The sequence below is a fragment of the Vanacampus margaritifer genome, chromosome 1 (genome assembly GCF_051991255.1).
Source record: "Vanacampus margaritifer isolate UIUO_Vmar chromosome 1, RoL_Vmar_1.0, whole genome shotgun sequence".
NCBI classification, from domain to species: Eukaryota; Metazoa; Chordata; class Actinopteri; order Syngnathiformes; family Syngnathidae; genus Vanacampus; species Vanacampus margaritifer.
Window position 1 is genome coordinate 66841557 of NC_135432.1, and position 24753 is coordinate 66866309.

Consider the following 24753-nt stretch of genomic DNA (forward strand, 5'->3'; position numbering starts at 1 on the left):
TTCCAGGCTGTCCTTCTCTCGTCTGTCCCCCCGGCCCGTCGGCCCGTGCCCATCTGCCGCCTCCTCCTCCTCTTCCAGGAGCAGATGTTTGCGTCTTCCTCGCCCTCAGCCTGGAGGTGCGTTGGAGTGGGGTGGGGGGGGGGGTTCTCGGGCCAGTTGGAAGTCTGACTGGAGAGTCCGCATTGACGCGTTGGTGGTGGGGCCAAAAAGGAGAACAATAGTCTGCTTGGAGGTGGTCAGGGTGGGGGTCCATGTGACCGACCGTCTCCATGTATGGAGGCCGGGGGGTTTCACCACACATTCTTCACCTTCGTGCATCAGCTGTTGTCACGGCAACAGGTTCCCAACGCTCCATTTGAGGGAGTTTGTTTAAATAAACCTCCAGTTGCCGCTTACGACGCTGCCGACTATTGTTGCTGCCTTTTTGTTTACATTCATATTGTAACATCGACATCTTTTTTTCCCACATACAGTTGCTATTCACATCTACATTTTTAGTATCGATACGCTGACTGACTATGCTGCCTTTGGTTTACATTCCCATCTGCATATATTGTACTTCTTTGCGAATGAGTGCGTGTCTAAGTGCAGAGGAAGTGGTGATAAGTGACAGGCGTGTCAAGGGTGCGAAAGGCACTTGACGAGAGGTAAAGTGCACACTCAGCCCAGCGTTTTGCATTGGTCTTATCTTTCCACAACAACTGCGTGTGCGCGTGTGTAAGCGGCATTTACATTGACTCGAGTTCAAACGGGTCATTAGCACGGAGCAGCCACTGCGGCCGCAACACACTTGAGCTCGTTTACATCACAGCCGGCGTGTTACAAAACTCATTTATGGACGCGTTATTTCTGCACATTTGTGTCGGTGCATGAATTAACTACTAGTTGATGCTCATGCCAGCGCTAGCGCAGCATTAGCATTAGCCTTGCGAGCACAAAGGTTGAGAGGCGTTATCAGCTAGCTAAAATTTGTATGCGTAAAAATTATTTTACTTTAATACTTTATTAGTCTACTTAAAGGTTAAATCAAAAGTTTTAATTTAATTATTTATTGAACACTAAATGACAATAAAAGTGACAGTGGACGTAGGATGGACAATGCTAATGTTATTAGCGATTAGCTCAATAGGCCCCACATACCTTTGGCCCTATGGAGTCAAAATGCACTTCTAGACATATTGCTAACAATTATTTTTAAGATTGAAGTTATACACAAAAGGAAATGTAAAAGTGTGAAGCGTTGACTTTTGCAGAACAATAGGCTAGGCTAAATGCTAACAGCAAGCTTAAAACAAGTTCTATGGAAAAGGAATTGCAGGCTTCTTGGTTCCTATGGAGACAGATCAGTTTTCCTGATAATGTAATCCGTTTTCCTGAATAATCACTTTTACCAGATAAGCGGGGTAAACAGACCCCATGCATGCTGTTGTTGTCAAAACACCAATTGTGCTGTTTGAGGAGTAAACTGAAATAAAATAAAGATGGGTAAAAGCCACTACAACGGTGATTTCATTCCTCTGTGCTCGAGCCCTGACAATAAATAAACAGTCAAAGGCTTCGGCAATGCAGTCACGGCAAAATGTCATTGGAGCTTAAATATGTTTATGTGGCGTCCGTAAGAACCGCGGGGAGCGAGTGGTGAGAAGGAGGAGGTGTCAGGAGGCGCTTTTATTCGAGAGGGGGTGCGTGGCGCGCCAGTGTCCTTGGCCGCCTTTTGTCCCGTCCTTTCAGTTGGGGTGTGGAGACCTTTGGAAGCTCGTACATGTCCTGGGGAAGTTCATTAAAGCTCATTTGCACACGCTACATTCAGTCAGTCATGCAATGCATACATATATGTGGACGAAGCCTACCATGTGGAAGGTGAACGAGTTTCATGTTTGGATCCAAAATGGAGGCCTGTTAGCATCTAGCTAGTTGGGAACTGTTTGTGGTGTCAAGCTGGCACATTTGCTCAGTATATTTTTAGGTGTCTTCTAAGGACATAGCTATGGTGTTATTTTTTTTGTCAATGATTCTGAGAAATGAAATGTATAATGCTTTATAGCTAAGTATACACTATAAGTATAAGTCAACTATAAGTATAAGTTAGTTTTTGTCTGTTTCTTTGTGGTTTAATAATGGTAAAACGCTTCATAAGTAGATTTGTGCCCCAAATTGTATCACATCATAATGTTTAGTGAAAATATTTTAAGTGTTTTTTTTCTTTCCAATCAAAATGACTTATCTTGTTGGGCAACTTTATTGTAACTCCCAACATTATTATTATGTTGAGTGAATGTTTCTTATTGTTTTAAGGAGACATTTTGTTATTGGGATTTTTTTTCTACATATATCATATATACATATATCTTAAATATGTCGTGGTTTTTTTCCCCCGTAGTAATAAAATGGCAGATGCATACAGTAGATGGAAAACAAAAGACAACTGCAGAGAAAGAAAAGAGGAAGTTAAAAAAAGATCGAATTTTAAAGACCTTCGTCACAATGTCGTTCCTCGCTCTGATTGGTGGCAGGGACGAAACAACGACGCCGATTGGTTGGTGAAATGCCGCTCCGCGGCCTGTATTTTGAACGTAAATAAGGACGCAGTCAGTCTTTCTCCTGCAGAAAGCGGAGGCTGTCAGACGGGAGACATTCGGTGCCGCCGCGCTCTGACACGCAACAACGATGCCTCTTTAGCACCTCGGTAGGGCGGAATTTTACATGCATTCACCCCCAAAGAAGTCACCAGGTACCATTACTTATTTGGACATGTTTCCGTAACTTTTCGCAGGAGGCTAAATGGTTAGCTCGTGGGTTAGCTTACAACTCGAGCCACCTTGCTAATTGGCGACACCAAATTCCACTAATTTAAAAAAAAACACCTCCCGACCGGACAAAAGCAGGGCTGACATTCGACAGGTCGACCTCATTGGAAAAAACACAACAACATGGATGGATTTTTGGGCAGCGTTTGTCCCGTCGGGGCTCACGCGACGAGCAGGCCCGACAACATCCACGACTTTTCCTCGTTTCCTCCGCCGGATGTGAGCCACAAGATGGCCCACTGTAGGACTCTCTTCTCTCCGGTACCAACCGCCGCGCACTCGCCGATCACCAATCTAGCGCTGGACATGAACAAATTGGTGGGACTCGGAAGGTATTTGGAGTTGAATTAGGTTTCCAAACGTATAAATAAGTCGTTGATGTGTCGCTGATACGGTTTCATGTTCCCCAGCAGTCAGTGTGATACACCGAAGAGGAGCAAGCATGCGCGCCTGGAGAAAGTTTGCTCCATCGCCTCGGATGTCTCCTCCGATGCTGGTGAGTTCCACAGAGCTCCCGCAGTTATAATTTTGAATAACAAATGCTCGCTGAGGGTTTACTTAAAAAAAAAAAAAAAAAAATGTTTTACTATGTTTATTTGAATTTTTGGGCGTAATTTCATCACTTCCACACGTTGAAATGGTATACAATATTTATCATAATATTTCATGGTTTAACTCTGCTCTCGCAGGCCTCGGGATGGATTCACCCATCGATATCCTGGAAATGGAGGACTCGTACGTACAAAAACCGTCTATTTGACTCAATCAACTTTCCCCCGCTCCTAACCCTGTGACCGTTCATCCACTCCAAGCCCTACCCCCCATTGCCCTCCTAAAACCACAACAGCTGAGCCCACCAGTTAGATTAGATCGTTTACCGTTGGCCCGAAAAAAAAAAAAAATCCTACCCCCCGGATTGTTTTTGATACCCTAAAATTGACTTTTTTTCAGATTCCTGTTTAATTTTTCGGTCCTAAACGAATTACAGGCGTGAGTTAGTTGCATTTTGGGGGGACCTCAGAAAAATCACCAATTGAATGCATTTTATGAGCCCAAACACAAAAGTCTTATGTGTACTATATCCTATGAGAAAATTAAAAATGAAGTGCCCTACCTTGACATCACGTTTGCCAGTTTTTAGAAAATTTGGTGGAAATGTCTGTCATGAGGATGCTCATGATTTTCACAGACCCAGTCTCAAAAATGAACAGGAATCCGGCCATTTTGGTGTAAAGCGGCCATTTTGGGTAAACTGCAGGGCTCTGACAAACTTCTACTTGGGAATTTGATTTAGTAATAATTTATTAATTTATGGAAAAATTGTTGTTTTAATCTATAAAAAAAAAAAAATCTTTATTTTCAGCTGTAGAATGACTAATCTGTAATTGAGGTTAAACCTGAACTGCCTCAGAAGTGTATATCAACCTAGTAGCCATTAATCAGTTCAAATGAAACTAAATCAACAGCGTATACGGGCACCCCCACAATGTAGCAAAGACAAAAGCGCACCAGTTTCACATATAAACATACCATTTTTTTTGGACATGGGTATCATAACGGAGCGCATGAAAAAGTCTTAAAAGACCCAAGTCCTCGTGGTGTCCAAAATGGAACAGTAAGTTGAGCATTTTTGGGGAATTTGAGAAAGATGGCTGACATGACATTTCCAATCCCCAAAGTGTGATCAATTTTGGGATTGACTATGAAAAAGGAGGTGCCAAAACCCTTTTAACTGACTTTTGAGATTGAGAACGTTAATATTCGTTTCCTCACGTTGGTTGGCCTATACACGCTGCCAGCTGTGCGTTCCTTCACAACAGCATTTGGCCAACGAGACATCTGTGAGCTCCCACAGCTGTTGGGTTGCTCGGAGTTCTCCAGGTTGAAAGTGTGTTTAATGATACCCCAGCACACCCCCTCCAGTCATCGGCACACTCTTGTCAATGCGCCGTTCAATGGGAGATGGAGGAGGAGCAAGGCCGGAGGTTTTAGAAATGAGGGCACCCCCACCACCCCCCCTCCCCGCCCCCTTCAACAAAAAAAAAACCACCCAGTGCCTTGTACATTGAATGGGGCACGCTCCCCCGTCCTCGACAAACAAAAGGGGCCCTCGCTCCACGGCCGTGACGGGCATCTGGTGGATTATTCCACGTCTGCTGCTGAGGCCCTTCACCGTCATGGTTTAGCATACAGGTGCTCCCCGGACTTCCTCCCGTCAAGTTGCCCGTCTCCTCTTCCTCATTACAACACCCCCCCCCCGCCCCCCCCTCGATTCCAGACCACACTTTGAGAATATTCGGGTTGACATAGCTTTTTGTGTGTCCCCAGGTTTGAGAAGGCCATTCAACAGTCCAGTAGAGTCCACGAGTAAGTGGACATCTTTCATGAAGCAGTTGATTTCCACCTCGTCAAAATTGAAACAAATTGAAGCAAATTTTTATGCCTTCATCTGCTTCTCTTCCCATTACAGGAAAATGCCTATCAGGCGAAACAACTCCTTACCAGTAAGTAGCCGTACATACCCAAGGAAGAAATGTAATTTGCTTTCATTTTCTGTGGCAGCCCGTTTGGGCACCAAGTGGTTTATTATTATTATTATTTTTTTTTTAAAGAAGAAATCAAATTTGCTTACTTTGATTTTCTGTGGCAGCCCGTTTGGGCACCAAGTGGTTTATTATTATTATTATTGTTATTATTTTTTTTAAAGAAGAAATCTAATTTGCTTACTTTCATTTTCTGTGGCAGCCCATTTGGGCACCAAGTGGTTTATTATTATTATTATTTTTAAAGAAGAAATCTAATTTGCTTACTTTCATTTTCTGTGGCAGCCCATTTGGGCACCAAGTGGTTTATTATTATTATTATTGTTATTATTATTTTTAAAGAAGTAATCTAATTTGCTTACTTTCATTTTCTGTGGCAGCCCATTTGGGCACCAAGTGGTTTATTGTTATTATTATTTTTAAAGAAGAAATCAAATTTGCTTACTTTCATTTTCTGTGGCAGCCCATTTGGGCACCAAGTGGTTTATTATTATTATTGTTGTTATTATTTTTAAAGAAGAACTCTAATTTGCTTACTTTCATTTGCTGTGGCAGCCCGTTTGGGCACCAAGTGGTTTATTATTATTATTATTATTATTGTTATTATTTTTAAAGAAGAAATCTAATTTGGTTACTTTCATTTTCTGTGGCAGCCCATTTGGGCACCAAGTGGTTTATTATTATTATTATTATTGTTATTATTATTTTTAAAGAAGAAATCAAATTTGCTTACTTTGATTTACTGTTGCATTCCGTTAATGCTGCAGTCTAACATAATTTTCTCTGGTGGCCCATTTAGGCAGCCAACTAGTTGGGTCTGAACCCATAACTACCCATAGCATCCAAGTATGAATGTGTTATGTTTCGGTTCCGATTGTGTCTCCGCTCAGCAGCATCTCGTCACCTTGTCTTTTTCAGCTTCAGCTCCTTTGCTTCAGTCCAACCCTGAAGGGATCCGAACCGGTTGCTAATCGCTACGGAGTATTTGGCCAACAGCCCGTCTGTGTCGACGACGACTCTTCATCTCCGTGGGACAAGGAGAACATGTCCAAGGTCAGTCCGTGCTCATCGGCGTGACGATGGCATACGTCGTTTCTCTTAAAGTGATTGCGTTGACGTTGGTTGTCCTCAGGAGTGCTTTGAGTTCAAGAAGCCCACCCAGCCCGTGTCCCGCGCCCGCTTGCGCTCCGTCAACACGGCCCCCCTGAAAGACGCTTTCGCCCACCGCCCCAACTCGGCGCCGGCCCTCATGGTAAGTACCACCACTTGCCGTGCCGGGCACTTTTGAGGCGGCACTAAACGGGTAGGTTGACATACTTGCCCAATGCCCTGGAGACAAGCAAACGTTTTATTTTCTGTGGTCCCATCAAGACAGACAAATGTTGTATATTCTTATTTTCTATGGCAGCCCATTGAGTCAGGAAAAAAAATGCACTTATGTTTGTTTGGTAGCCTGTTTAATTTTGTGGCAGCCCGTTGAGGCAAGAAACTACAGTTTATTTGTTTTCAATGGCAGTCTAATGAGGCAGAATTATTATTTTTTTTAAGACCTCAAGCAGTTTACCTTCATTTTCTCTCACAGCCCATTTAAGCAGGGAATTAGCAGTGTATCTAATTTTCAGTGGACACCCGTTTAGGCAGAAAAGTAGCATATTTCCTGTCATTGACAGCCCTTGTAGGCACAAAACCACAGTTTTTATTTTCTGACGCAAAGTGTTTGATTTTTGGAGGCAGCAAATTACGGTTCACTATTATCGCCTGTGGCTGCCCGTTGAAGCAGCGAACTACTGTTACTTTGATGGCCACTAAGTTTTGAATGTTGTGGTCCGGCAGGTGTCCCCCCCGTCTGTGCAGCAGCCGCAGATGAGCGACGACAGCCCGTTGTCCCTTCGATGTTCCTCGCTCACGTCACTCAGCGATGACGATGACGGCTTCCTGGACGTGCTGGACGACAACCTGGAGGTGGAGCCGTGTTTCCGACAGCGCCCGAACGCATCGCCTGTGTGTTTGCTGACGTTTTCTTCTTCTTCTTCTTCCAGAACCCCGATGACATGCCACACGGGATGGCCACGTTGCTCACAGCGCCGCTAATGGCTGACGGCTTTGGAGAAGACTCGGTAAGTCCCTGATGGACAATAGCTAACTAGTTGGGCCTGATTTAAATGTGCCCACTGTTCATGGAATGAACTTTTGATGTGTTTATTGCTTTCTACGTTAATAAAGATTTTCTGTGGCAGCCTGTTTAGGCAGCGGACTGTCAATGTGCATTTTCTACGGATGCCCATTTAGACTTTACAGTATTAGGTCACCTTTAAACTGCATTGAATCAACTCGGTTTGCGGTTACTTAAATTTTTCGATGGCATCCCATTTAGGCAGCGGACTCGTGTTTGCTAGCATTCGCCATCGTAGCCTGTTTTGGGATGAAACCGTTTACTTTGGCGGACTTTTTCAACAGCTAACGCGTTTACTTTTTACGGTCAGGAAGCAAGTAGTGTTTTGTTGATGTTTCATTTTTCATGGCATCCCGTTGAGGCAGGAGACGAGTAGGCGTCCTTTAATTGTCTATGGCAGCTTGTTTCAGATGTTTCGTGACGTGAAAACTGAAACGAAAATGAAGAGCGCTTGTCAAAAGCACGGTCTTGTTGTTTCTTCAGCCTGTGATCCGCTGGCGGCCTCGCAGCCTTTTCCGCTCGCCGTCTATGCCAAGTCCGTCGGTGTCGCGCCCTTGCGCCAAGCGTCCCGACTACCCCAGCGACGACAGCACACCGGTGCAGGTCAAGCGGCGTCGCAGCCTGGCCAGAACTGACGTCACTTCAGAGGAACAGGACGTCCACTCCCCCAAGATGGTCAGTTTTGACAACAGCGCCACCTTCTGCTTGCTAGAATGTAACTACATTTTTTTTTTTTTTTCTGCTGTGGTCTTCAGCCTCATATGCAGCTACAGAGGTCCAAGTCCTTCTGTCAGATGGACATCGACAAAGTTCTGGACAGGAACGACTGCACCGCCGACCTTATTGGAGACTTTAGCAAAGTGAGCAACACTCTAAAAAAAAAAAGGAAAAGAAAAAGTCTTGAGGATGAATTTGAAATGAAATTCCATTTTTTCGTCTTGATGCCTTTTAGCCCTACGCCCTGCCGACAGTGGACGGAAAACATCAGGACCTGAAATATGTCACAGGAGAAACGGTAAGCTGTGTGGCGACCCGTCTCAAAGCGGGTTAGCAAATTAGCAACACCAAAATATGAGCTAACCTGTTTTGTCGGCTGAAATCCATCCGGTGCTCATTACTTTCGACTCTTTACATTTTTTCCTCTGACAGCCCGTTTAGGCCAACAAACTGCTTGCTATGTTTTTAATTTTTTTTTTTTTTTATGGCAGTCTGTTTAGGCGCCAACCTGTGACTATACAATATATTTACTTTCATTTTATTTGATTGCAATCTAGATGGGCCTGATTTTAAAACAACAAAGTCAAATTCATCAATGTCCAATTGCTTTCCAATCTAGCAGCCTGTTTTGGTTGTTTTCGTTTTTTTGACAAACACTTTCTTTTTCCGTGTGTCATCAGCAATGCGGTAACCGTAAATGAGAGCCCAATCTCATCTTCAAGGTTAAATGCATTTTAAAAAAAAAAAAAAAACGCAATAAAAGTAGAATACAGATGTTGTGTCAAGTTAATTAAAAACGCTTTTCGCCTTGCTGGTGATTTAATAAAATGTCTTCAAGTGGCCATTTTGTTGCGCGTTGCGCAGGTGGTGGCAGCAATGCTGGGCGAGTTCAGTCAGCTGGTGGAGCGAGTCGTCATCATCGACTGCCGCTACCCGTACGAGTACGACGGCGGACACATCAAGGTGAGCACAACTTTTCTACATGAGCGATTCAAAGCCAAAATTCGATATGGGTAATGAATAGAATCATTTATTTATTTAGTTGCAGGTCATTTAACTCTTTGACTGCCAAAAACGTTAAATAACGTTTAGTAAAATCCTATGGAGGAGTGCCAAAGACGTCAAAAGACGTTTGTTTCAAAACAGAGGTGAAACTAACCATTTTCTATTGTTGATTACTGAAAAACGGAATAAGGTAGAAACAAACTTTTTTTTCTGATGAAAGATGAGAGTCCAATCTTTCATTCGGTAGTATGTGTGTTTCCATAGTCCAAACACATAATTTTCTATGGACCTTGAAAGATCAGTCAAAATGCTTAAAATCGGCTGGCACTGGGGACAACCCGTTTCTGAAAACGTCTGGCAGTTAAAGAGTTAATTAGACATAATACGCTATGAAAACATTTAAAAAAACAATGAACTCATCAAAGTCCTAAATGAATTAAAAAAAACAAAGTTTATTGTACATAATGAATCAATACTTTTTTAATCTCTTGTATACTGCGGATGAAGTATTTTAATAATCTCATTTAATTATTTAAAATTCATTTAATTTGTACTAAGAATTCATTCATCAACAATTATATAAAACCTATTAATGTACTATACTGTTTTTGCCAATTATTGATTGAAAAACTAACAAATTAATGCAACAGATCTTTTATGAAAAAACAAACAAACAAGTAATCTAACCAATTTTTCCCCCAAAAAATTTGCGGTACAACAAGAATTGTTGTAAAAACTTGTAAATCAACAAATGCTAACATTTAGCAGTTAAGTTTTATTTTTTGCTCATTTATTTCATAAAGTAGTTGATCTGTTGTAAATAAAAATTAAAAAAAGTTGTATTTTGGGGGGAAAATGTCTACACAAATGCAATATATTGACCTTTTTTCCTAATATTTGTGGAACTGAAACTGAAGCTTTTTTTAATTTTATTTTGATGCGCTCGACAGGGTGCCCTGAATCTCTACCAGGAGGACGAAGTTGAGGACTTCCTGCTGCAGACGCCGCTGGTGGCGTCGTGCTCAGACAAGCGCGTCATCGTGATGTTCCACTGCGAGTTCTCGTCGGAGCGCGGCCCGCGCATGTGCCGCTACGTGCGCGAGCGCGACCGCTCCGTCAACGACTACCCCAAACTTCACTACCCCGAACTCTACGTGCTCAAGGGCGGCTACAAGGAGTTCTTCCCCCTCTACCAGGTACGCCCGCGCTCGTTTCCGCCACACTCGCTGCACTTCACGAAATTCGCCACACGGACGGTGTGGAAAATGACACGATTCAAACATTCACTGCCAAGAAAAAAAATGGACCGATTTTTTCAATGTTTTAAAGTGAAACAAATACTCAATTGTGCTCGATTATGGAAAAAATATTTTGCTAATAATTGTAATGTTTTTTGGTCTCATGAGACCTTGAGACGAGTGTCTGTTTAACTCTTTGACTGCCAAAAACGTTATATAACGTTTAGTAAAATCCTATGGAGGAGTGCCAAAGACGTTAAAAGACGTTTTTTTCAAAACAGAGGTGAAACTAACCATTTTCTATTGTTGATTACTGAAAAACGGAATAAGGTAGAAACAAACTTTTTTTTCTGATGAAAGATGAGAGTCCAATCTATCATTTGGTAGTACGTGTGTTTCCATAGTCCAAACACATAATTTTCTGTGCACCTTGAAAGATCAGTCAAAAATGCTTAAATCGGCTGGCACCCACGGCATCCCTTTTCTGAAAACGTCTGGCAGTCAAAGAGTTAATCTGTTTGATCTTGGTTTTAAAAAAGCGCTTCACTGTTGTGAGTTATGACTTTTCTGACGTAGTGTCGCCCGTTTTGTATATTTTGAGGCCAAACAGTCCTGTATGTTGTCGTCCCGATTTCATGAATGAAAATTAGGACGGACAAAATCGTCATTACTCACCGTCATTTAGCCTTTTAATGTACATGTTTTGACAACTCCCGAATGACAATTTGCAAGTAACTGTCGGCCGTAACCGCGTCAGAAAACACAACAGCTCCCAACGTGCTTAGCGTACCAAAACAAAAGTCTGTGTTGCATTCACGGACCGTCCAGACCATGGGAAACTACACAACCATTACTACTACTAATGTATTTTGCATTTATTTATTGATAAATAGTGTTTAAAAAGTGCAGTGTTTACATGCAATGTTTCACGCAACATGAAAAGTTGGATATGTTAAAGTGTTAAATTGTAACTATAACTTTAATTGTTGTAGGAAAAAACGGATATAATGGCTTCATTTGCCTTTATCTTAAGATCTTGTAATCTATAATAGATCTGATATTGTTTATTGTAATTAACTTTTTGTTGGGTAAAAAAATAATCATTGAACCTTAAGGACCTTGGAAAAAATAATTGAATATGATATCGCAATCGCAAATTTCTTTTTTTTGGGGGGGGGGGGTGTTTCGCAATTGGATAATTTTCCATCATCGTTCATCCCAAATTGAAATTGTCCAAATCTTTAGAATTTCAGCCTCTCAAAAGTTCATATTCTCTTATTTCTGAAGTCCTTCAGTAAAGCAGACTAATTATCTTGAATCAACGTACGACATTTGCAAACATCTGCTTTTACTTTGGAAAACATTGATTGACATTTTTGACTGTTTTCTTAAATTGCAGACCAAACTAATCACCGTAATTGAAGTTCTGTGCGTTTCCTGCACTTTCAATTTAAAATAGTCCTCTTTTTGAATGAAGTTATCACATTTTTTTTTTATCTGATGCATTGTTTAATTTGAAAAAAAAAAATGTAAATGATCAAAGCAGATGTTTGCAAATATTTTAATTCAAAACGGATAATCTACTGTCATGAAGGACGGCAGAAATCGGAGAATATTTGCTCTTGAGAGGCTGAAATTCCAAAATTCGAAGCGATTAATCAATTATCAAAGTAGTTATTGATTAATTTGATCATTGATGAATTGCTGCACCATACATGGAATATCTTTATCTCTTTGACTGCCAGACGTTTTCAGAAAAGGGATGCCGTGGGTGCCAGCCGATTTAAGCATTTTTGACCTTTCAAAGTCCACAGAAAATGTTGTGTTTGGACTATGGAAACACACATACTACCAAATGAAAGATTGGACTTTCATCTTTCATCAGGAAGAAAAAGTTTGTTTCTACCTCATTCCGTTTTTCAGTAATCAACAATAGAAAATGGTTAGTTTCACCTGTTTTGAAAAAAAAACGTCTTTTAACGTCTTTGGCACTCCTCCATAGGATTTTACTAAACGTTATTTAACGTTTTTGGCAGTCAAAGAGTTAATAATAGGATTACGTCAGCGCCCCAAAATGACTGGTTTGTGTTTTGGTCCGGCGCAGATGCAATGCGAGCCCGAGTCGTACCGGACCATGATGGACGAGGACTTCCGCGAGGACTTGAGGAACTGCCGCCTGAAGAGTCGCTCGTGGGTCGGCGAGCGCAGCAAGCGGGGCATGTACAGCCGCCTCAAGAAGCTGTGAGCCCGCCCACATTTCGTACCTGGGACGACTTCTTTAACCACTTTGGGCCTCGTTCCTGCCATCACTGCCGATGTTCACTTTAAAAATGTCTCAGTACTTAAATACCTACAAGTTTGCGTAGGTCCTTTTTTTTTTTTCTTTTTTTTTTTCTTCTCCACACTGCCTACGAGTTTTTACGAAATGACGTCCCCCGTTGACCATGTGAGCCACATGCGGCTGCAGTCATTGTTCTTTTAAACGATATGTTTCCTGTTCTCACGGTGCCGAAATCACCAAAGAAAACTTGCAGTGAGATTGTTGACGTCCTGCAGGACCGCAAAAGTGTTTGGAGTGTGAAAGAAAGCGTGACCCATTTGCGTGCGTGTTGTTGCCCAAATGTGCATTTTTATTGAGCGCTGCCGCTTCTCGGGAGAGCCGCCCAATAAAGATCAGTGTGAGTTTAAAACGACTGACTTATGCCTCTTTAAAAAAAAAAAGAATAAAAAAAAAATCTGAGTCCCCCAAACTCTAAAAAGTCTACACACCCATGATATAAAAGAATAAGACCAAGATAATTCATGTGAAAAGTTTGGAACGTAATAACCGAGATGTGGGTGCATAAGTGTTCACACCCTCATGTGGCTGTGGCCACAATTGGCTAAAATGCATTTTCATGATGAAAGTTTCTCAGCTAGTTCTGACAAAATTTCAATTTTCCCGCAATAGAGCCCACCGTGAAGTTGCCTTCATTCTTTTTGTTTTTGAAAGCTTATGGCGTCCGTCCAGCGTCGTTTCAAACATTTTTCTCCAAGGAGTGTTTGCCATTGTTCCGCTTTGTAACCCGTGACGCAGACGCACCAACGTGACCGTCAGCGCTTTTCTTTTTTTTTTTTTGTGTCTCGTTTTGAGCGCGCACGCTTCAAACCAGGCCACGCGTTCAAATTCTCCCTCTCAAAGCGGCCTTGGGAGTGGCCTCTGCTGAGGCACGTGCGCACGCACGCACACACGCACACACATTCCACTGCAGTGACTTGACGTGACCTGACCTAGTTTGGGCAGGAAGTCACGTGCGGTCAACATGTGAGCCAGGGAGCGGTTGTTGTTTCGCGTAGGAAACGATCCCACCCATTCCCGCCCTCGCTAACCGGCTCTTCTCACGCTCTCTAACCGGCACGTTTTCTGGCGGCAATTTTGAATTCACTCAATGCTTTGGAAACTGTTAGTTACATCGTTGCTTGTCCAGAGTTCACGAGAGTTGATTATGCAGAAACAGCAGTTTCTACTTACATTTTTATTGCGTTTAAATCTATGTTTAAATACAAAAACTGATCCAATTGTTTCTTCAGGTTAGCTGCAAAAGAGTGCAGAAAACGGCTTAATTCTGAAAATGTAAGAACTTCTGATATGGTCAGAATTTCGCATTTAACTCTTTCACTGCCAGACGTTTTCAGAAACGGGTTGTTTCAAAAGCTACAACCTAGATTTTTTTTTTTTAATTAACAATTTAAAACTATTTAATTTAAAAATATAATTAAACTAATAATGCACCAATCTCGCAAAGTTAGGTCTAATATATAGTGGAAAAGAATAACCTACTTGAAAATAAATACAATTTTTAAATAAAATGTAAATGAAGACATGAAAAAAAATAGGAGGAAATAAAATTTAAGAAATTATACTAGCTAGCTAGTTAGTCACTAAGTCAATCATGACTATTTTGTTTGGAACGAGTTATCTTCCATTACAAGTAGTAACTAATTTGTATTTAGCTAGCTAGTCACAAGCTAGCTTGATTGTAGCTAGTTGGTAACTAATTCACTTCATTATAACTAGCAAGTAGCTAGTTAGCTTCATTATTAATGGACTTCTTTCTAATCTCCTGAGATAATTCTCTCATTCTCTTGGTCTGGTCCATGTTTACGGCACTGGCAAGTTTGAACAGACCTGAGATTCACACCTCAGTTGTCCTTCTGCTCAGATTCTTTTCTCGGGGCACCTTCATTTTTGTCCAGGCCCGTTTCATGAGTTCGTTTCATTTCGAGATAAATCGCTCAGGTGTGTAAAAATGACACGCATCCCGTGTCACACAGCTTTTAAATGACATACGCTTGCAAAAGTGATGTTACAGAGAATTGGTCTGAGAGGTCATCTTGACTCTTCAAAACCCAAATTTGGATTTCTCAAGACAAGACAAACCAAACCAGAGCTCCAGAAAGAAGAAACAGAGCTCAGGCAGGTCTTGAATCATAGATTAGCTCCCTTGGCAAGCACGATGAGGTAATTTTCATTTATGTTGATTAAAAACAACAACAGCCGTCGTATGCATGACGATTTGGTCCTGACGCTCATTCGTACTTAGTTTTGTCGTTCTTTGATGACACGCGTTTGCTGTCTGCTGTGGGCCGACCTGCAAATCGAGTCCAACGCCCGTTTGAAGACGTCAAAGCTGAGGGGACGGCGACAGATGCGATTGTGCATAATCGTCGGCTGTTATCTGGGTCGAGAGGTCGAGCGCACGGCGGAGGGGATGTCGTCAAATCGCCGCTCGTGTTTTCTCTTTTTTTGCCGACGGGCGCGCTGATCCCGCAACAAGGGGCCAATCGGTGTGTTGGAACGGCAGCTGCACACATACAAACTGCAAACAAATGCAATAGTAGCTGACAAGACAAACACACCCAAAAGGTCAAAGGTCAAGTCTTGTTTATACTGATGTGTTTGAACCTATGTTCACTTTTATTGCTACTTGATGAATTTAATCCAAATCGACGTCATGTGTCTATTGTTTCCTGTTGACCTTTGACAATTTACAATAGAAGCAACAGGACAACCAAAAGGACAAGATAAGCAATTGTAAATAACGTATTTTGTTCTCTCCGAAATAAATGAAACACTTCAGTGCGCTATAATCATTTAAAAATGTTATTTTATTTTTTACATGAAGATAACTGTTCATTCAATTTGATATTTCATTGTTATTATTGTCATTAAATCTTGATCAAATTATTGAATCATGGAAATTCTGGAAGTGTTTCTTCCTAAAATTTGTAATTATTTTTCATGTATTTATTTTATTTTATTTATTTCAATACTTTTTAATGTGATGTTTGACAATATCTTAACTGTTATTCTTCGTTTTTTAGTTTTTAATTAAAAAAATGTTTAAAAAAATATTCACTTATTATAGTTGTCATTTTGGTTGTATTTAAAAACAAAACAATTTAGGATTATTTTATATACAAATCGCCCGTTAGCAAGCAGTATTGTCGAATGGTCGTGATCCATGAGCGCCATCTGGTGGTCATAACGACATAAAGCAGCAGACAGTTGGTCATGTGATCAAACCCGGAAGCGAGTCGTCTTGCGTGACAAGAGCATTAGCGTCCTCGTCGCTCTTGTTGAGATGTCGTCATGGTAGTCGCCTTCGTCATCCACACCGTGTGCCCCATCGGGGCGCTCGCTCCCGGGGAGAGCAGGGTGCTCTACTCCCGCGTCTTCGGAGCGGACGAGGCGCTCTTCCAGGGCGGCCAGCAGCTGCAGCTCAACGCCGAAGAGAGGCGACTGGCGTCGGCCGAGAAGATCGCCGCGGTGGCCCGGTACGTCGGTGGTAATTCTTAAGAGTTCTTTCTTTTATGATGGTCCACCAGAACCACATGGACGCTGACTACAACGTCACCGTGACGTCATTGCTTGGCGCTTAAAAACAAAACAAAACGACAGGTCAAAATATTAGGATCGCTTTCCAGTTACCTCGTTGCTGTTTTTATATTATTTTTGTCACGTTACTACTAATTATTCATTATTTTAAATACAATTCTATTATTTTTCATCCATAATTTTATTTGTAATTATTTTCTAAAATCTAATTTTGATTTGTATTCAATTTTATTTTTTTGATTATTTGAATATAAATTTTATTTACTGTAACGGTTTTTATATACTGATTTAATTAGAATATTTTTTATCAATATATAATTAATACACCACATATTTTCTTCCATTATTAAATACTTATTCAGATTTATATTATTTATTGTTAAAATTCAGTAAACTATTCATAAAATCATATTTTTAACAATAGTTTACTGTTTTAGTTGCAGTTGTTCCTACTCAACTGTATTATTACTTTTAATCAGTATATTAATACAATTTAAATTCAATATATATATGTATAAATTCATATCACTGTATTTTTTTTATCAATACATTTTTACATATACATTAGATTGGTTTATATATTTAAAAAAAATATTCATGCATGTATTTCTCCCACACCTTTATGTATTATGTATTCCTATTAATATTGTTGTTGTTGTTGTTGTTGTTATATGGTATTGGGTACTCATGGAGGCTGCTGATGCCAACCAGCAATATAGAAAAAAGTTGGTAGTTTTTTTTGGTCAAATTTTCATCATTGTGTTAAACGAAATTTTTTATAACAAAAGTAAGTATGTTGAGTACTCAAAGAGCGTATACTCGCACTGGTAGGGGTCTGAAAAAAAGTGTTTTCAAACATCTGTAGTTATTATTATTGTCATCATCATTATTATTATTATTATTTACGCCCCTACAATACGCACAGGCCAATAATGAACTACGGTGATTTTGTCCTTTTGTCCGGTTGGGACCAGGCAGGTCCAGAGCGCCGTCTCGCTGCGCCGGGAGGCCTCGGGGCGCCCCCCGGTGGAGACTTTACCTGGCGAGGAGGCCCTGGCCCTGCAGGAGGCTGACAGCGGCGTGCTGAGGCTGCGAGGCGGGGACCCCTACTGGCAGGAGGTCAGCGCGCTCTGGTTGGCTGTCAACTCTTTGTCCTTTGTGATGTTGTGCGAGCCCCACGAAAACCTGCTGCTGGCAGAGGGAACGCTCCGGAACCTCGCCAGGCACTGTCTCGAGCACCTGCACATGCTGGGGCAGGGCAGTGAGGTGAGCGCACTTTGTGGCTTTGTAATATTTACAACAAATTTGAGGAGACAGTGACGTTCAACTGGAGTTGCCATCTTTTTTGGGTGAAACTAACTCATATTCTCCTGTTGATGCCTTGAGTACAGAATTTAGGGCCTGACTGATTAATCAGCTGATATTTGATCTGTTAAAATTGGCAAAAATCATATATTTAAATGTACTATTGGTGTGGCAATTTCCCAGGTGCTGTTGAAGAGCAGCCGGGTGGACGTCCTGCTGAGTCGGCTTCTTCCTCAAGGCCAGCTCCTCTTCCTCAACCATCGCTTCGCTCAGAATCTGGAGAAGGACGTGGCCGCCTACATGAACAAGTGACCTCCAGTGGACAAATGTCGGCCTGTCGCAGTTACTCTCCTGCTAGAGCGGTTAGCCGCAAGGGCTCAACGTGCACCATGTGGACTGGCCGAGCAGGAGAACATGCACACTTTTGCTCGGGCACGAAAGAAGACAATCACTTCATGATCATGATCATTAAAAAAAAAGAAATCGATTTTGTGTTTAATGTGATAAAAATTCAACATTTCCCTCATTTTTAGTATTAAAAAATGGTCAAACGAATTTATTGTATATATTTTTAAATCCTTATTTCATGAGTTCATAAATGCTCTTATTGTAGTCCATTTTCTCAATTTGAATAAGTAAAAAAAAAAAGGACACATTGATCACAATTAAAATGTTTTTTTCATGATCATTTACACAGCAAAAAAATGATTAAATTCTGATTTCATGAATGTTTAAATGCCGGGAGACAGTTTTACTTGACGACAAAATTAGGTTTTGCCTCACTTTTAGTCAGTAAGACATTTTATAAGGCTGGTGTGTTGCCTTCAGGGACACACTGAAATCACAGAGATAATCAAAAAAATGTTTTTCTAATTGTCATCACATTAATGTTGTTGACCTTCAGGCACAAGTCAGAACTCACAGTTTCCCTTCACAAAACAACCGCAGGATCTTTCCAAATGTCCGTCCCTGAATATTTCATGAAACTAGCCAGCTACTGTATCTATTTATGTCTATTAACTCTATCTAGGCTCATGAATAAGAAATGTTTTGAATTGTGTCGAATCCATTGTTTTTATACAAATACGACTGCATCTGAATTAGAGTTATGTTTCTTCATGTTTGTATATAAACAATAAACAGATAATTTCTTGTAACTTGTGATCAAGTTTTGGAGACGAACAGACACGTCTTCGTGGCAGCCATGTTGGTAGTGGCGGAAGTCCCACAAAGGTGATGGGAAGCATGGACGTTAGCTTTTAGCGCCGCAGTAGCACGCAGCTCGAAAGGAGTGTGTTATATCTTGTAGTGTTGTTCACTGGAGCAGTATACAGTTGTGTGTTTTTGTTTTTGTTGTCAAGCCATTATGGAATCGTAACGGAGGTGAGAGAGAGAGAGAGAAAAAAGAAGCACACGAACATTGCAGTTTACGAGAGAGACCAGGTGCATGCAATTATCACCAACAAGGTAAGTTTGGAATGGATAAACTTTTCAAACAGCTTTAAAAAAATGTTTATGTATAATCATTTTGTACACTGCTGGGCGTTTTTATGCCACGAAAAAAGTACCAAACAACAATTCAGTACTGCCACGAACCCCCCCACCACAAAACAGGTACATTACTTGAAAACATCTGAAACAACAGTTCAGGTATTTGCCACTGGAGGGCACTATGTCGCTATTCGTTCAGTTTGAGCGCTGACAACTACAGCAAGATCCAAATAAAATAAAATAAAATCTCTCTCCCTCTTAAAAAAAAAAAGAGAGAGAGAAAAAGGCTTGCAGACATGGAAAACAAACATCAGCGCGGTTTGTTTTTCGGCGCGTGGTTTTTGTAATTACGTCCAATTAATGGCGCGCAGCGCAGGAAGTTGTTGTTTGCTCGCCAACAGCTGTTTGGATTAAACGGATGAGCGGGTGTCAAGTGGAGATTAAAATCACACCCGCCCGACAATCCGGCCCGGAAAGAGGAATCGACGGGCGGGCGGTCGGTTGGGGTGGGAGGTGTCATTGGTTGCGTCATATTTTGGCCATTTAGACGCCATAGGAGATAATGGCAAGAGAAATTATCCATCAAACTGTGACCATCATTAAACTTTTATTAGTAGCCAACATCGAAATGTTCACCTAAGAAATGACCATGTGCTAAAAAGATTAACAATTGAGAGCTAAATACGACCAGAATTAGTTTATATTCTGCAAGAGCAAAACCTTGTGAAATGTTGCTGATGCTTTGAATGCACCATGAAAAATCTACTATTTCAGTAATGTGCTCTGAAATGTAAACTTAAAATATACTCACGAGATAAAAAAGCTAATCTATTATGGGCTAAATGCTAATGCTAACAGAATTCTTGTGATCATACAACCTAACATCAAAACCATGTCAAGTTGCTGCATGCTTTCATTAGAGAAAAAGTAGCGCCATCCAGTGGACAACTTGACAAATGAAGTACCACAACAAAGATTCGATTTTGCATGTTAATAGAACTGACCTTTGTGTGAAAACTTTATGTTTTTATACAAAACAATTATTTATAGTCACAATTTATAGACGGTAGGAAAATTAATATTAAATGCTTACCCTAACATGCTAACAGAGGCAAATTGTCTGGTGATCAATAGCTACAAGCACCACACACACAACACTGAACTGTGACACTAGCACCGAGGCTAATGCTAATACAACACAGCAGGTGTCCAGTCTACCATTCTAGACCTCAAAAGTAGGAGATCTGCCAGCGAGCGGTAAACTCACATTTGTTTAGCGCCAAAGACAAGCTAAAATGCTAAATGCTAACGCTAACCGAAGTGGTTTTATAGTCATTAACATGTCTGATTATTTGTCCAAGCATAGCACGAACTGCGCATAACTCCGTAACACTAGTGCTAATGCTTTGCTAGCTAAACTGAGCTTTTGTGAGCTCCGCTCGATGGTTGAAACGTACACATTAAGGGCTTATTTTTCCGTCTCTATTCCATCAGCCTAAAGTACAACACACACACACACACAAAATAATCTTTAAATGTGGAGGCTACTCATTGAATAACTAAGGTCTTTTTTCCCAACATAATATTTCTTTTTCTGCCACCTCATTAGACCGCTATTGTAAAATGCACCGGGGCTCAGTGCTGCCGGGACACTGTGTGAATTTTAATGCCACTCTTCCAATTTCACAGATTTCTCCAAAAGCTAAGTAGGATTAAATAAAAGTGCACTGAGGGCAGTTTAGGCTGTCGCTAACAGTGGTTACCGGTACACTCTATTGATAACTACTCGCATAAACCGGGACGTAGCGCTGCTAACTAACAAAATTATACGCTAATGCTAAATTCATTCTATTGAGTGCTATTCTACCTTTTGTTTTTTACAGGATAGAATTGATTTTTAAGCCTCAGCTGTAACAAAATGTGATTAGTGATGAAAGATATAAGCAGCTAAAGCTGTTGCGTGCTAAATGCTAATGCTAACAGAAAACTAGTGTCGTAACGTCATGTGTTCACATAAATGTTGATTGTTTGTACAAGCACCATGAAAAAACACTAAACAATGACATTAGCATTGATGCTAATGCTAAATCAGCCATTATATAATAACAATATGGTTACAAAATGAATAAGCAAAGCTATTGAGTACTAAATGCTAATGCTACCAGAACATTTATGTCTTATAAGATCAAGTTTGTCCAAGTAACTTTACAACAACACAACTCTAAACCGTAACACAAGCGCTTATGCTGATCAAACGTTTTGAGGAGCGCTAGTAGCAAATATGCAATTAAGCGACATGAGATGAACCCATCGTCACAAACAAAGACGCTAAGCTAATGCGTGCTAAATGCTCATGCTGCTCATTTTGAACTGATCATGGGTCACTTGCCACGGACAACTCTGAACTCTTAACACTTGTCCTAATGCTAACACACCTCAAAAGTAGTCTAGGTTCTACTTTGCTACTTTTAACAAGCCAATGTAGGCTCTAAAGAAGCTAATGAATTCTAAAAGCTAAAAGCGCTTGATGTAATGACTTTCGGATCTGTTTTGTACAAGCGACGCCATCTCCGAGCCGTAACACGAGCGGCGATGCTAATGCTAACACAACACATCAAGCAACCATAACTGCGTTGTGTGTCTTGTTGTATCGTAACAAATTATACTTGAAATTTCACAGTGCGGCTTTTCTGACAATACCTGCAGTTATCTGTTTAGCGTCTCTAATGATGTTACATTTGCAATCCAAATCCATTTATTTCTCGTCTACCTTCAATTAGATTTCCCGCTGTTGCTTTTTTTTTACCAATAAAACCGAGACAACATTTAATTTCCTTTCATCCTATTGGTTTCAAATTGATTTGCTGCCTCACGTGAAGGACAAGGAGTCGCCATTTCGCCTCGTTCGCCTTCTTGTTATCGTTAATCTGACTTTTAAAGTCAACTAAAGCCACGTACTTTAGAGAGTGCTATTTTACTTGTTAAAAAATATTACAACCGAACAGTAGGTAAAGGTTTTACAAATACCTTTATTTGACTGTTAAACATGGACAGTATAAGACACAGAATATATCTGCTGGCTGTTCTCCGGCCAAATGTGTGCTCATAATCTCAATGCTGGTTTACAACCTCCATCCATCCCCCGTCAATTTGCATATGGCCGCTTTATGGTTGGCTGCTGGCTAAAGTGAACTTTAATCGCCGCTAACCTTCCTGTCTGCTTTGCTTGGGAGCTGTGAAGGCACAATGACAGCCCGACGCGTCAAACTTGACTGTGGACCCACAAAAGGTGCAAATGAGTCATTAGTTCAGTACCCGTGTTGATTTAAAGCGCAGTCAATCTTTGCTCTTTTTTTTTTTTTTTTTTTTTTACCTCAGTGGTCTGGATTTAAAGTTGGACCAAAAAAAGCATTACAAGTATTCAAATATGCAACGGCAGGGGGCGCAATGAATGCATGAAAGCAAGATGTTTACGCTTTTTACATTTAACGACGATATTACCGTATGTTTTATAAAGTACAATAACCGTCATCAATGAAAGCGTACATCAATTTGGTCCAAAGTAGCGAAATTAGCCAGTGGTGGCGAGTCATTTGCAGTCCGGACGCGTCTGGGGCTTGTGAACGTCTCCTCCGTCTTCTCCAACAACAGCGCCAAATAGAAACATTGTGCCGCTTAATTAACTGATGTTGTCTTCTCTCCAAAACGTTGACTGCCGTGACCAGCTATTATGCGATTAGCATGCTTCATTACAAACCGCATCAGTGGAGCGCAAAGCATTTGTTTGTAGTGCAAAAAAAAAAAAAAAAAAAAAAAAGAATACAAAAAGTTTCCGATGCACTTTAGCTCAGATTGCGGCCTTTGTGGAGTTTATTTATTTATATATTTTTATTTTTTTTTAGTGCAGTGGCCCACATGTGTATCCACTGGAACGGTTCTGAAAATAGCTCACCAAGTGATGGGACATTGTGATTTTCTAGGAATGTTGTGAAAGTCATCATTTTAAGATGTGAACACTTGAATATTATCTATCTATCCATCTATCTAAACGATGTTTTTTTTTCTTTTTCTGCAGAGCTCAGTATTGTTCATTCGGTAATTTTACCGATTTGACATGACATCATCATTGCTCTCCTTTTAAAAAATTTTTTTTTAATATATATTTTTTGTATTTTTATTTTTTTTGTACGTGGGTGATAATGTGTATGTGCGTGCGTGCGAGTGTGTGTGTATTCATTAGTTCATCTAATCGATCTTGATGATGAATCGTTTATTAGCGTAGTTGCACATGCCTAATGTGAAGTAATCTTGAGACATTGTGCCGCTTGGTTAAATGTTTTTTTCTTCGCTCCCAAAATGTCGTGACGAGCTTTTCCGCGATTAGCATGCTTCGTTATGATCCGCCCCAGTGGAGCGCAAAGCATTTGTTTGTTGCGCAAAAAGAAAAAAAAACAACAACTTTCTGCTCAATTAGCAACCCGTCTACTGGCTTTAACGCATCAAGTCGCCGCTTTGAACGGCACAAACACGGGTCATTACGGCATCTTCCTAAATGAAACGGGCGCCATGTATTATTCATTCGCGCGGCCAATCCCTCCGGCGAGCTCGCCAGTGGGGGGGGGCCGAGCGGGTGAGCTGTGAATGCGCGCGGGGGGCCCCTGCAGGCCGCACATAAAATGAGCGCATGCGGCGCTACAACGCTAATAACATGTCGGCGCGCTCCACGACAATTAGTTATTCTGCTCATAAAGTGGAGTGCATCAAGTCCAGTTAGCACGCTTGGCTAACATGCTAGTAAGTCATTTAAATAATAAACGCGAGTGGCCTTGGAGTGAATCTACATATGAGCATCGCGCAAACTATTAAACATTCATGTTTGGCGTATAAGAGGTTTTCATCAATGTGAATATTTTGGTTGCGTGTGGCTTTTTTTGTCAGTTTGAGGCGTAGATTTTCTTCTTTCCCTCATTAAAAAGACACATGCAAATTATTTATATTGCTGTATGTGTATATGAAGAACATAAGAGTAGACCCCCCCCCGTCCCCCCGTCCCATTGCTTCCTGAAAAGCACCTAAGACATTTTCAACATAAAACCAATGCTTATCTCAATATATATATATTTTTAAAATTGGTTAAATAAAAAAAATTAAGCACACCCCATGATTAAAATGTTTTTATTTGTTAAAATTAAATCAAAATGTAGTCAGTGATGTGGTGTAATGAAAACATGTTTAAATAAAAACATTCAATTAATAAAATTAATAAAAAAATCGTATTTTTTTTAAATTAAAATAATTCAATGCAAGAAAAATATTTTAATTGAGTTAATTTTAATCAAATAGATAAAATTGGTTAAATTCACGTTGGTAACAAAAATGTCAAGATAAATTATTTGAATAATATTTAAAAAAATTTTTCTTGTTTACATAAATTAAATAAATGTAATGCAAACCGTTCATAACCTCCAAACGAAGATACAAGGATACCACCATTTAAAAAATAAATATATATTTTTTTATTTGTGTGTTTTTTTGGACATGTCAAATGTAATCGTGATCATAAGTACCACAGAGCAGTCGTTTCTCAAAGTGCCGC

At 40.5% G+C, this 24753-nt stretch overlaps 3 protein-coding genes across 4 annotated transcripts in view; all 3 read left to right on the forward strand.

Annotated features, from left to right (window-relative positions):
• The first annotated feature begins 206 nt into the window (after positions 1 to 206).
• Positions 207 to 13173, forward strand: cdc25b (cell division cycle 25B). 2 transcript variants are annotated; one of them, XM_077563561.1, is made up of 16 exons: positions 208 to 2686; positions 2774 to 3139; positions 3218 to 3303; positions 3497 to 3542; positions 5136 to 5174; positions 5278 to 5311; positions 6269 to 6403; positions 6483 to 6602; positions 7184 to 7312; positions 7390 to 7467; positions 8007 to 8198; positions 8279 to 8383; positions 8476 to 8538; positions 9105 to 9203; positions 10196 to 10441; positions 12588 to 13173. In XM_077563561.1, the coding sequence occupies exons 2-16, from the start codon at positions 2931 to 2933 to the stop codon at positions 12726 to 12728; spliced, it is 1722 nt and encodes a 573-aa protein (XP_077419687.1). In that variant the 5' UTR covers positions 208 to 2686; positions 2774 to 2930; the 3' UTR covers positions 12729 to 13173. The 2 variants fall into 2 exon arrangements, with proteins under 2 accessions (XP_077419697.1, XP_077419687.1); XM_077563571.1 differs by having other exon boundaries at positions 207 to 3139; positions 3221 to 3303.
• A 2871-nt stretch (positions 13174 to 16044) lies between these two features.
• ap5s1 (adaptor related protein complex 5 subunit sigma 1) lies at positions 16045 to 18823 on the forward strand. Its single transcript, XM_077583745.1, has 3 exons — positions 16045 to 16300; positions 17336 to 17627; positions 17850 to 18823. The coding sequence occupies exons 1-3, from the start codon at positions 16116 to 16118 to the stop codon at positions 17976 to 17978; spliced, it is 606 nt and encodes a 201-aa protein (XP_077439871.1). The 5' UTR covers positions 16045 to 16115; the 3' UTR covers positions 17979 to 18823.
• A 62-nt stretch (positions 18824 to 18885) lies between these two features.
• The window catches only part of gfra4a (GDNF family receptor alpha 4a), a 127352-nt gene continuing 121484 nt past the window's right edge, over positions 18886 to 24753 (forward strand). Inside the window, exon 1 of the mRNA XM_077563592.1 lies at positions 18886 to 19133. The gene's annotated coding sequence lies outside the window, so the exon portion shown is untranslated. The remainder of the gene's footprint in view (positions 19134 to 24753) is intronic.